The sequence below is a fragment of the Abramis brama genome (genome assembly GCF_963993115.1).
Source record: "Abramis brama genome assembly, chromosome: 18".
In the NCBI taxonomy this organism is placed as follows: Eukaryota; Metazoa; Chordata; class Actinopteri; order Cypriniformes; family Leuciscidae; genus Abramis; species Abramis brama.
This window is the reverse complement of record NC_139980.1, coordinates 26,517,476-26,530,974: the sequence shown is the minus strand read 5'-3', so window position 1 is coordinate 26,530,974 and position 13,499 is coordinate 26,517,476. Positions and strand designations below refer to the sequence as shown.

Here is a 13,499-nt window from a genome sequence, read left to right as displayed (position 1 = left end):
TTTTATTGGATGAAGCAACAAAGCGAGGCGGGTTCAATTCCATATAAGGGAAATAGATCAGCCTGTGATTGGCCACAATGGCGGAAATAGGCGTGAACCTTCGTTGTGTTTCCAGCAGGGTTTTTTTGTGAGCCTTTAAAATGTGCATTTAAAGTGATAGTGTATGTCAAACCCATCGACTGTAAAAAGGTCAAACCATTAAAAATATAGCCTATTATGACATTTTCAAACATAAAACATATATATTAAGGGTACTAAGCCTTTAACTGACGCTATTTTTGCGTCAAATTAAATAATTATTGCACTTTTCATTCTGTATCTAACAAACTGCCCTCAACACATGACAGTAAAAAGCACTGTTATCATTTTTATTAATATTTTGAAGTAGTTTTAATATTTTTTAATTTAGATTTTCATATTTTCTGTTTTCATTTTAGTTTTAGTTAAAGTTTTAGTAATTTTGTTGTGTTTAAAAAAAAAAAACTGATATAGTTTTTTATTAGTCCTAATTTTTATTTCAGATTTTTTAGTTATTTTAGTAGGCCATATGAAGTTAAATTAAAATAAGAAATGTTTCCTTGGCAACTAGCTGAAATAAAATAATTTTTTTAATTGTATTATTTTATTTCAAGTAGACTAATGACAATGTGTTTTTAAGGTTTTACTTTTAGCCTGACTCATAGTGTAGCAGCTATCAATAAAGAAGAGATCCCAATAGTGTCCAAAACATTTTTAAGGGAGTTCATTTATAATTAATTACTATTTCATAAGAACATAAAATATTTTATTGCGGTTGTCTTCAGATGAGCAGTATAAAGACAGTTTTACATATGTGCTAATTGCATCAGTTTTAATAATTTTATACATTAAAATATACTGATAGAAAATATATTTGGTTACACTTTATTTTAAGGTGTCATTGTTACAGTGTAATTATATGTTTAAGTACTGAGTAATAATAATTAACAACATGTACTTATTATAGGGTTAAGGTAGGATTAGGATTTGGTTTAGGGTTAGTGTCATGTAATTATGCATAATTTACTATTATTACTATGGTAAGTACATGTAACATAAATAAAGTATTACCAGATATTTTGTATATTTCTAAATCCTGTTGTCATTTTTGTCTTCTTTAGGTAAAATTAGAAATTGTGCAGAAGATATCCCTACCATATCATTTTATTTTATTTTAGCTTCTGCTCTCCTTTCATTGTGATGAAGTTAAAAAGAACCATACTATAGAGCTGTTGCAGTAAAACGTCTACATACTGGTTCTAAACTTTGCCAAATGATTTTGTGTCTCCATGCTCTTAATGTGGCCCATCAACTGTTTGGTTAACAACAATCTTCAAAATACATTCTTTTGAGTTCAGCAGAAAAAAGAAATTCATACAGGTTTGAAACAACATGAGTAAATGATGACAGAATTTTCATTTTAAAGTGGAGTATCCCTTTAAAACGCATTGATGAACGAAAAATATCTTGTATGGTCACTAGAGGGCACTAGAATTCTAATCTCAAAATTTCTCAAATTAAAGGTCTGCATTTCATTCAAACCGCACGTGCTTACAGACTCAACTCAAACTTTGATTTGTAGATAATTTCAAGTTTATCTATTTTGTTTTACTTTTTAAACATATTATTAATTGAAAACCACAATCTGTATGTTCGACTTAGTAATATCTGAATAGTTGCTTTCTAAAACGTGCTTCAAGAAATCTTATTATAGTAGCAAGGGAGCGCTAAGAGATCCGTGGAGAAAAACAGTTTAGAGAAAAACAGTGTAAAAAAAAAATAGATAAAAAAACAAGATTAAAATAAATAATCAACAGATTAAAATAAATAAATTATTAATCTAACAGTACATTATAATGAGTAGGAAAACACGTGAAACTTAATAGAAACTAAATATTTTCAGAATAATATTGTAGACATTTATATAAATAAATCCACAATATAAAGTGGGTCTTTGTAGAAGAAATTATATAGATGCCTTTTAAAAATTTGCTAGAGAATGATCATATCTGTGCGTCTGTTGCATCAAGAACTGAAAACCCCTGTATTATATAACTTTGCAATAACAAACAAACTGCATATTTTCATTTTTGCAATTTCATTTTTATTTTAAAACAGCAGTGATGGAAACATGAGTCCCTTCCATTCCTTTAAAGCTCATAGTGTAATGCAAATGAGTTTTTTACTTTACAGTGAATTTCCCAGCATCATTTTAATATCATATCATTTCACAATCATGCAAAACCCCAGTTTGCACAGTGCCTTCATTATCCAACAAGAATACCAAGTAGAAACAGTAGAAATTCAAGCCAGAAATGTATAAATACGAAAACAATCCGGAAAAAGCCATCTTTCCAATAAATATGCATCAAAAATAAAAAAGCAAATTAGTTAAAAGCAAGTAAACATAGACTTATAAACCATTAAAATAATAGTGCTCTTTCTTCCACACTTTTGAGGAATGACATATTCATTAAACCTCACTCTTATAAATATATCACATTCCTTAACCACATTCTTAACGTGGTACAAATGCTGAAAGGTTAATTTGTGCTTTCTGGAAAAGACTAAACAAGCCTTCTCCTAGTATATGTATGTGTTACAGGTCAAAAAAGTTGCATTTACACATATTTGATTTTATCTTGCAATGACAGCATACGCACTTGAAATGATGTCGCAGTCTCATAATGGTAGGCGATTTTGCTAAAGCACTTGCATACAGTATACACTACAATTTTGCATACAATGTCTTTTTAGTTCAAAGAACACTTCATCATCCTGAATAAATAAGACGGGAATTTATGTTTTTTGTGGAATTATTACATGTAGATGTTCTGCAGTGCAACAGCAGACTTTAGAAACGTCCCAGCAGCGAACAGTCAGAGACGAAGCAAACAAACATATGCTGTTCCAGTCACACCAACATGATTGTGCATTTGGGCCTTACAAGCCATGTTAAAATCCTAATATTTGGTCCACAATTCTTGAAACAATAAATAACTAAAATAATTAAGAGACAGATTGTATATACAATTAGCCTAGATTCGGAGAAATTAATTTACAGCGTATTTGTGAACATCTATCACTGTCCGTTTTCACTGAAAATGGTGCTATAACATCATTACATCACAGTAAAATAAGGAGATTTCAAGTCATCTCAGGAGAGTCTGTTGTCTCTTGGGATTTTTGATGTGCTGTTGGAAACGTTTAAGACTTATATTGAAGTCTCGCGAGGTGAGCTAGAGGACTCCAGCTTGACGTCACTGGACGCTTTATCAGAAGGCAGCTCAGTGGGAACCTTCAGGGGAGAGAAACAAATTAAGATCTCATTAAGACATGGAAATCTTTTTCATGTCCCTTAAGACAGCAATTAATTGATAAAATGGTTATCTTGAACACCAGGATATCAAAGGCTAATACACTACCAATCAAAGGTTTGAGATCTGTAAGATTTTTAAAATGTTTTTAAAAGAAGTCTCTTAGGGGCTGTTTACACCTGGCCAGTTCATGCGTTTTCTCGGATCAGATAGCTATCCGATTTATCAAAACGATTCCATTTACACCTGGTCACATAAATGTGTATTTGCGAAACGGATTTAAATCCGATCTTCAATTCCCGCGCTATATGCAGATTTAATGGAGTGCACGTCATCACCAAAAGCAACAGATATGAGCTGCATTTTATTGATCATCAGCTAAAATTTCAAAATCAAAGACCGCAATAAGAGAGAGCGGAATATATACAGTGAGGAAAATAAGTATTTGAACACCCTGCTATTTTGCAAGTTCTCCCACTTGGAAATCATGGAGGGGTCTGAAATTGTCATCGTAGGTGCATGTCCACTGTGAGAGACATAATCTAAAAAAAAAATCCAGAAATCACAATATATGATTTTTTAACTATTTATTTGTATTATACAGCTGCAAATAAGTATTTGAACACCTGTCTATCAGCTAGAATTCTGACCCTCAAAGACCTGTTAGTCTGCCTTTAAAATGTCCACCTCCACTCCATTTATTATCCTAAATTAGATGCACCTGTTTGAGGTCATTAGCTGCATAAAGACACCTGTCCACCCCATACAATCAGTAAGAATCCAACTACTAACATGGCCAAGACCAAAGAGCTGTCCAAAGACACTAGAGACAAAATTGTACACCTCCACAAGGCTGGAAAGGGCTACGGGGAAATTGCCAAGCAGCTTGGTGAAAAAAGGTCCACTGTTGGAGCAATCATTAGAAAATGGAAGAAGCTAAACATGACTGTCAATCTCCCTCGGACTGGGGCTCCATGCAAGATCTCACCTCGTGGGGTCTCAATGATCCTAAGAAAGGTGAGAAATCAGCCCAGAACTACACGGGAGGAGCTGGTCAATGACCTGAAAAGAGCTGGGACCACCGTTTCCAAGGTTACTGTTGGTAATACACTAAGACGTCATGGTTTGAAATCATGCATGGCACGGAAGGTTCCCCTGCTTAAACCAGCACATGTCAAGGCCCGTCTTAAGTTTGCCAATGACCATTTGGATGATCCAGAGGAGTCATGGGAGAAAGTCATGTGGTCAGATGAGACCAAAATAGAACTTTTTGGTCATAATTCCACTAAACGTGTTTGGAGGAAGAAGAATGATGAGTACCATCCCAAGAACACCATCCCTACTGTGAAGCATGGGGGTGGTAGCATCATGCTTTGGGGGTGTTTTTCTGCACATGGGACAGGGCGACTGCACTGTATTAAGGAGAGGATGACCGGGGCCATGTATTGCGAGATTTTGGGGAACAACCTCCTTCCCTCAGTTAGAGCATTGAAGATGGGTCGAGGCTGGGTCTTCCAACATGACAATGACCCGAAGCACACAGCCAGGATAACCAAGGAGTGGCTCTGTAAGAAGCATATCAAGGTTCTGGCGTGGCCTAGCCAGTCTCCAGACCTAAACCCAATAGAGAATCTTTGGAGGGAGCTCAAACTCCGTGTTTCTCAGCGACAGCCCAGAAACCTGACTGATCTAGAGAAGATCTGTGTGGAGGAGTGGGCCAAAATCCCTCCTGCAGTGTGTGCAAACCTGGTGAAAAACTACAGGAAACGTTTGACCTCTGTAATTGCAAACAAAGGCTACTGTACCAAATATTAACATTGATTTTCTCAGGTGTTCAAATACTTATTTGCAGCTGTATCATACAAATAAATAGTTAAAAAATCATACATTGTGATTTCTGGATTTTTTTTTTTAGATTATGTCTCTCACAGTGGACATGCACCTACGATGACAATTTCAGACCCCTCCATGATTTCTAAGTGGGAGAACTTGCAAAATAGCAGGGTGTTCAAATACTTATTTTCCTCACTGTATATAGGCCTATATGATCCGAAGTAACTAGCTACTTGAGTAGTTTTTCATTGGATACTTTTTTACTCTTACTCAAGTAACTATTAAGATTATTACTTTTACTTTTACTTTGAGTAAATATTTCTATAAGTACTTGTACTTTTACTTGAGTACAGTTTTTGGATACTCTACCCACCTCTGATAATTATTTACCATAGTAATATATTTTAAAATATTATTCATTCCTGAATTTTCAGCATCATTACTCCAGTCTTCAGTGTCACATGATCCTTCAGAAATCATTCTAATATGTTGATTTGGTGCTCAAGAAACATTTCTTATTATTATCAAATGTTGTGCTGCTTATCATTTTTGTGGTAAACCTGATTCATTTTTTACAGGATTATTTGAGAAATAAAAAGTTCAAAAGAACAGCATTTACTTGAAACAGAAATCTTTTGTAACATTATAAATTAATGCACCATTGCTGAATAAAAGTATTCTTTTACATGTACATACTATGTACTTATTATAGTAATTACAATAACTGTGTAATAACTAGGTATTAACCCCTAAAACTAGGAATCTACCCCTAAACCTAACCTTAACCTATGTAGTGACCTTATATTACCCAGTACTTTATTAGTTAAGACAAGTGCACGTACTGTAAAATAAAGTGCAACCAAAAACTCTTATTGAGCCCAAACTTTTGAATGGTAGTGTACATTGAAAAACAGAGAACAAACATAAAAGGTAAAATAACACTTCTTGACATTACATTTTAGTTTCAAACATGTCAGGCAAAATCCTTGAACTCTCTGTACCTGTCAGGGTTCTGTCACTTCGGTCTGTTTGTTCTTGGCTTTGGTGAAAGAACTCTGACACTGCTATTGTCTTGTCTTTGTCTTCTGTCCACATAAATTGTTTTGTGTGCAGAGTGTGGTGTTCGGATCCCAGCGCTTCGGTCTAGTTTAGTTTCGGTTCTGTGTTGGGGGTTCGGACATTCATGCTCCGTGTGTTTGTGTATCCTGTGTATACGCACTTCTGTACTCGGGCCGTACACACTTGTGTCTGCGTGTGGTGTTGTTTTCTGTGTAGCACGAGGTTCGTGTTTACATCAGCCATGTGCTTTCTCGTTTTCGCACAGCTTGCTTGTCTGGTTCTTTATGCCATGAGCTTTCATGTCTATTGTGTAACCCCACACTTCCTGTTATCTATTTATTGGTTCATTTGCCCCACCTGTTTTCTTTCATTATCTGCCTTGTTTGCTCCCTATTTATTCTGATTGTGTTTGCAGTCTTGTGTCAGATCGTCCTGTTCCAGATCGTCCTGTTCCAGAATGTTCCCTCTCATGTGTTTTTGTGCCTTGTTGTTGGTCAAGTCAAGTTCTGCTGCCGATTTTTTATTAAATAAAAGACCATAAAATTCTGCATTCTTGAGTCCTCGACTCATCCCTTACCTCAACCTTGACAGTACCAATGAATATTCACTTTGATTAGCATAGTTTGGTCTGTTTTCTCAGGCAAACATCTTTTTGATCCTAAAATTTTACTTTGATCTTGTACTAACTTGATACTAATTGTATCAAGATTTGAATGGTTGAGCATCTCTGTGTTTGGCATGTTTATTTTGCAAATGTGATGAATAGCATAAAAATGAGACTTACTGCTTGTCCTTTGTTTGTATTGCCCACATTGACGTCGTTTCTTTTGAGGTCTGATTTAATCAGAGCTGTAGGAACAACACAAAAGTTTCTTAATGCTGTTCACATATAATACTGATCAATAATAGGAAAGGCCTGTAAATAAGAATAGTAACCTGTCAGAACAATGCCAAGGAGGATCCAAGCACACAAGAAAATGTTTCCGCTGAGTGGGCCGTATTCTGTGGTCAGCTTCCCTTGTATGAGAGTAAATATGATGCCAAACACCTAAAAATTTAAATACTTAATTACCAATGACTTATTTAAGAATAATCTAAACCTGTTCTTCAACATGTTGGAGTAAATGCAGAAGGACTAAGCTTGTCAAATTAAATAAGGATGTGTATTTCTTTCACCCGGCTGTTCAAACTGACAGTGGTTACCAGGGCGTGTATGGAAATTAGGGGAGTAATGGTTCTCGGTTAAAAAAAAAAGAAAGTACTGTTCTCCACCAAGGGCACCCACTTGAACCGCGTTTATCTAAAATCTGACGACGCATACACATCTATAATATGGTTTGTTGAAAATAAATAAAACAGACAGAGTTAGGCTAATGTATGATACTGACTGTCGATGGACACACAGTCTGGCGTCCACTAAACTTTGTTCAATGCGAGTGCCGTATCCTCGGATATGACATGCGCAAGAAGAGGCGAAAGAAAACTTGCGCACATGCTGTGAGAAGATTTGTGCTCATCCGAAGCGCACACACGTCTTCAAAGCCTTGAAAGTCTTGCATTTGAACGGACAAATTCACACAAAATGTATGTCAACACGCCCGTCTTGTCGAGTATTCTAGCAAACATAGTAGGTTACATCTTAAGACTTAAGTTAATGTTAACGGTTGAGAAAGACAATGCATTTTTTCAGTATCAGTGTACAACAAAAGACAAGGAAATCATCCTTGTATCTTTGCTCTGTTGTATTTATTTGTGCTGTTGCTTGTAGTTTGATTATTTGTTTTTATTTGACGGTATTCCTTTTATCCCTGAACATAGCACAAACCGAACCATACCGAAACCATGACCCTAAAACCGTGATAAAAACCGAACAGTGAGTAATTTGAATTAATGGTTAACTGAAAGCTTATTACAAAAATGAAACAAGTTGAATGAGCAAACCACACATACCTGTGCAAACGCATTCAGGAGACCAGATGACGTGCCCTCGGACTCGGGGTATGTGATTTCGACACCGAATTCAAAGCCAATGGGAAGGTAACCAGTCATAAAAAACCTTTTGAAAAGAATAGTAGTAACATGAGTCAAATGTACCTGGCTGGTAGAGAACAATGTAAATGGGAGAAGCTAATGTACAGAATGTACAAACATGTATCAAACAACAATAGAATATTAAAAAACTATTACAATTATTAAAAACTCATGTTTGATTTGACAAAAATGTGTGATTAATTAGTTCATTTTGTAATCGATTGACAGCACTAAAAATAAGATATACAACCTATGCTTTGGAGAGAGAATAAAGGAATAGTGATTTGTCTGGACTTGTGAATCAAGATACTAATTTCAGAAGTTATAGTGACGGGCACAATAAGCTGAACTTTAATGGCAGGCTTACCCTAGAGCCCCAGCAGTAAAGAAGATAACGAGCAGATATCCAGCGTTCAGCGTGAATGTGAACACCACCATTCCAATAAAGGACAGCACGTAGACGATCAATGTTGTCAATCTAAAGGGTGAAAGGAAAAATTAAAAACCTTTGACAAGCTGCTTTGTCTCAAATATAATTCAACAGGGACAAAAGTTTTCCCCAGGCAGATTTCCCAATGGGTTCAAGTTGGTCCGGTATATTCACTGTGTTGACCAACAGAAAGCTGCTTGGCTTGTAAGTGACTTCTGTGTGAGCTGTAATTCATATATCGCTACACTGTTGACAACAGAAAATGGACCTTTTTGGTGAAAATTTTGCTAATGTGGCGGCACCTTAAATAAAAAATTTGAAAGAAAATAAATATACTCAACAGAGTCAAAACAATTTATGGATTAGCAGCTGCTAATAATGAAAATCTGGTACTAATATGAGTGCAAGAGCTTAATGCTTCAAAGCCAAAAAATTCCACTGGTTTAGCAAATATACATACTTATATGATTTAGTACGATCCAACCAGACTCCACACAGTATTGAGCCGAACATTCCAGCCACCACCAAAGTCAAGCCGATTCTGCCTGTGTTAAGCTCTTCACCCTAAAAAAAAAACAATTTTAGAAGGTTTAAAGGTGATTTAAACATTTCTATCACATTTAAACATACAAGTGATACTGTCAGAAATATCTGAAACTATTCCAATTCTCATTTTACGCAAGATCGATACACAGATCACCGAATGAAGACTATCCAGTGTTATTTTACATTTGATTAGCCTACTTTATTTAATTTCTGTAGTATTTCTTACCCGAATATTACTGTTAGACCCACCTGAAAAACATTTTTCTTTTTTTTTGTTCTATTGTTATTATTTGCAATTTGTTTATTTGTTCTTATTTTCCTACTGACTGTTTGCATGTCTTGTAAATTTAGTTCAAAGTTTCAAATAAAACCTCCCTTTGCAGTGTGAATGCTACTGCAACAAAATCACCAAATTAATTAATAAAAAATGATGAGATAATAATAAAAATATCTATATGGTAGTATTCCCAGATTCCCTGAGATATTGAGAATGGTCTAAAAAAAAATTGTTTTAAGTTATCATATCGAAATTAGACATTTCAGTATCGTGACAACACTAATTTGTTTATAATTATAATTAATTATATTCTTTAGCTCAAGAGGTTTGTTGCAACCGGGCCCAGAATGTGTTTTGGGCCTCATCTACCGCAACACTTTTGACTAAAGCCGGGTGCACACTGTACGATTTTGGCCACCATTTGGACGTCTGAGACAACTTTTTGCGAATCCATACTGTACATCTTATTTTTTCCTTCATGCATCCCTTTTTAACAAATCTTGACTGTCGCGCAGTGTGACATGGCTTACAGCGTGTAAGCGGGATCTCATGACCAGATATGGAAGTGAATCTCACAGTAAGAAATATCACATGGTGTGTGCGGTCTCTAAACTGAAGCCTTGTGGGAAAGCCTGCAGAACATTCGGACAGATCAAACTTGGGGATGTACACAGAAGAGCTTGTCTTTTCATTTGGGCTCTGTCATGAGTAGCAGGCATGCATGAAAAGCAGCGTTGTGAGTACCGAAAGAGTACCGTTGTGCGCCTGAGACGGACCCAGAAAGACCCCTACACACATGCACATGGCATAGTCATGCTAAAGCGGTAAATACAGAGTTTATCAAAGGTCACTTACCGGATAGTAAGTAATTATCATTTGATTGAGAAGTGTAGATACAGAGTAGAATGATCCGGTCATGATGCCTAAAAACATTATCAGATATTTTGAAAATGATGCTTAAAAAAAAGTTGACAATATTTGCTGTAGTGCAGAACTCTCTATATAATAAAACTGAAATTGTAGGTAGCATTAGAGAAGGTTGATGATACTGTATAATTACAGTATTCATTTAATAAGCCATACACAAAATAAAATAACAGAAATCATCTCATAATGAATGGTGTATGGTGCTCTATTGAAAGCACTTGGAAAATATTAAGCTTAGATTAAAGGAACAGTGAACCCAAAAATGAACATTTAAAAAATAAACAATAAATAAAAAGTATTTAATGAAATACATCATATTTTAAAGAAAAATAAAATTTTGCTTTTGTATTCAATGGAAGAAAGAAAGTCATACAGGTTTAAAACAACATACGTGTGTGAGTTAAGGCTTATTCACACCAAGGACAATAACTATAAGGATAAGTTTATAGTTCTAAAAAAAAATTAAATATAAAGGAATAGCAGAATCCCCACTACAACAATAACGATAATAGAGGAACAATATTGCTGGAATCACTGTTTTTCCAGCTGATGAATGATAAAAACATTGACAGCCAATCAGAATCCATCCTGCCACCTCAAGCATTTAATGTGTCAGACCACATAACTGGAGCGTGTGCTTAGAATAAACAGAATGATGTGGTGTGGTTATCATATAGTATAGTTATCTTTATAGTTACCGTTCTTGGTGTGAATGGCCTTAAATTATGACAGAATTTTCAATTTTTGTATTGAATAATTCTCTCACCATAGCTGATGAGGAGCAGAATGAAGGGCTTGCTCCTAAAAAGGTTGATGATTGATCGTTTGTATGAATAGTCTTCATCTGGACCAGTGGAGAGAACAGCTTGGGCTTTGCTGGGTGGGAGTGGAGGTCTATCCTTAATGACTGAGAAAGCAAGTGAGAATGAGACACACATGAACATGTAATTCTGATAATCGGATTACTAAACATGTCGTGAGGGATTAACATACAGGGATTCATTTTGATACTCTTTAAAATATGAATCATTGTTGCATACAACTCTCTTGCCCATGTTTATAAAACAGCCCTTTTCCATATTCTGATGATGGATGACACATCAATATATGCAAAGATAATTTTGCAAGTTGCTCCAAGTCAACTAGTTGATTGTGTATTGTTAACCATAATGACAAAAGCATAGCATGCAGAAGAATGAATTGAATGAATGAATGAGAGAGAAGAATATTTTCCATGATTTCTTTAGACTACATGCATCAGTTGTATTATTATTATTTTTTATCTCCATGTTTATTTCTTTATCTTCTTTATCTTAAAAAGTTCTAAGAATGTGAAATGTATGCGGATTCTTACCAAATATTGTTAGAAGGAAGAGCAGAGTTGAAATTCCAGCTGTTCCATAGAACATTATGCTGATGTTGTGGCCCATGAGATCTTTGTCGTCTGCAGTGTTGGGAACCAGTACAGGTGGGAGCAGGAAACCTATGGCTACACCAAGCTGAATGGAAATAAGTCGGCAAAAATAAGCACATGAAACAATAATAAAACACTACACCCTTTAAGAATAATAAATACACAAATGTTAAATATTTATGGCCTCACTTTAAATTAGTGTTTATATCACCGTGTATTTAAATAAGTACCCAAACAAAAATGTATGATGGTTACCATAGTTCCCGCCAAAATAGTAATAACAATGTAATGGAAGTCAATGAAACAACGAAACTGTTTGGTTACCAATATTCTTCCAAGTATCTGGACTGGACCAACTTTAACTTGAGGAATGTGTGAAAGACCTATTTAGAGCTACTTGTGATCATTTTAGACATTCCAAAACACATCTAAAACTGAATTTTCCAGCAGATATTTTAGTGGAAACTTTTGTAACCATGGCATTTTTGGTAAATGCTACAACATAAGGTGAAATTATTTAAAGAAGGTGTCCTGACTGCAACTATTCGTACTTTTAAATACCAAGGCAAGTGACATTCGTGCCTATGTCATATCAATGTCGAGTAATATTTAACTAGATGTATCTCTAATGACATAATTTACAATGCACACCTGGTTGCCCAACACCGCTGTGGCACAGGCCGTGGAAACTTCTTTCGGGCCGAACCAAACCGACGCGATTCTGGAGGGGAGACCGAGGATGAACACCTGTGCCACAGAGCATATGATCTGTGCGGTCATGGTGACCCAGAACAGATTGGGCCCCACACTGGCGCACTTCACCCACGCACCCAGAGCATTCAACCCGGCCCCTAACAACGCAGTCATCCTCAGCCCCTTCTTATCTAACAGCCACGTCGCGGGGAAGATTAAAGGCACATAAGCGACCATATAGACCACGGAGAGCCAGTCAATCATAATGCTTGATACTTCATAATACTCCATGAAGATGTTCGTAATGATGCTGTACTGGATCCACTGAAAGGCGTTGACTAGCGAATAGAGGCTGAACACGGCGAGAACGGAGAACCGCCTCCAGTAAAGTCTCGTCTCGAGCGCATCGTTATTGTGCTCGGCGGGAAGCATCGCCTCTTTTTCATCCGGTGGTGGAAGCTCCTGTTCCAGCACCTTTGGATCCAATATTATATGGACCGATCCATTGGAAAGCTCCTTGTAGCCGCTGTCGTCGTCTGTATTTGCTTCCGTGACAATGCCGTCAGGTGTGCTGTCAGGCAGAACATGCTGCTCTGGAAGAAACTCACCTGCCACCATTTCGGCTAAATTAACGTTAACCCAGTCACTTAGATTCTAATTCATATCAAATCTGACTAGATGTGTAATTCTCTGACTAAACGTTTCCTGAGGCGGTAAGTGCGTGACACAAAGAGACAAGGATGACGTTTTCGGAAGGTCCACTTGATAATAACGCAAATAAAACGCTGTAATTTAAGATGAATTGGCTGAATTGGGACCACGTTTCCTTTCGCTACCGGCTTCAGCAGCATGTGAGAGATGATGATGGCGTGATCTGCACATCCACTTCGGATTTGCTCCCCTTTTACTCACTACAGTAAGCTGATTTATACGTTTGGCAAGGACCAATGAGAC

The 13,499-nt window shown here is 36.3% G+C and overlaps 1 protein-coding gene across 1 annotated transcript; it reads right to left on the bottom strand.

Annotated features, from left to right (window-relative positions):
* Positions 1 to 2,099: 2,099 nt before the first annotated feature.
* On the bottom strand, positions 2,100 to 13,463 carry flvcr1 (FLVCR choline and heme transporter 1). The gene is made up of 10 exons (XM_084090954.1): positions 12,504 to 13,463; positions 11,793 to 11,937; positions 11,205 to 11,345; positions 10,367 to 10,434; positions 9,149 to 9,252; positions 8,626 to 8,736; positions 8,178 to 8,283; positions 7,164 to 7,275; positions 7,012 to 7,076; positions 2,100 to 3,316 (listed from the first exon to the last, which is right to left on the bottom strand). Exons 1-10 carry the CDS (start codon positions 13,161 to 13,163, stop codon positions 3,233 to 3,235), a joined length of 1,596 nt encoding a protein of 531 aa, XP_083947080.1. The 5' UTR covers positions 13,164 to 13,463; the 3' UTR covers positions 2,100 to 3,232.
* Positions 13,464 to 13,499: the final 36 nt, after the last annotated feature.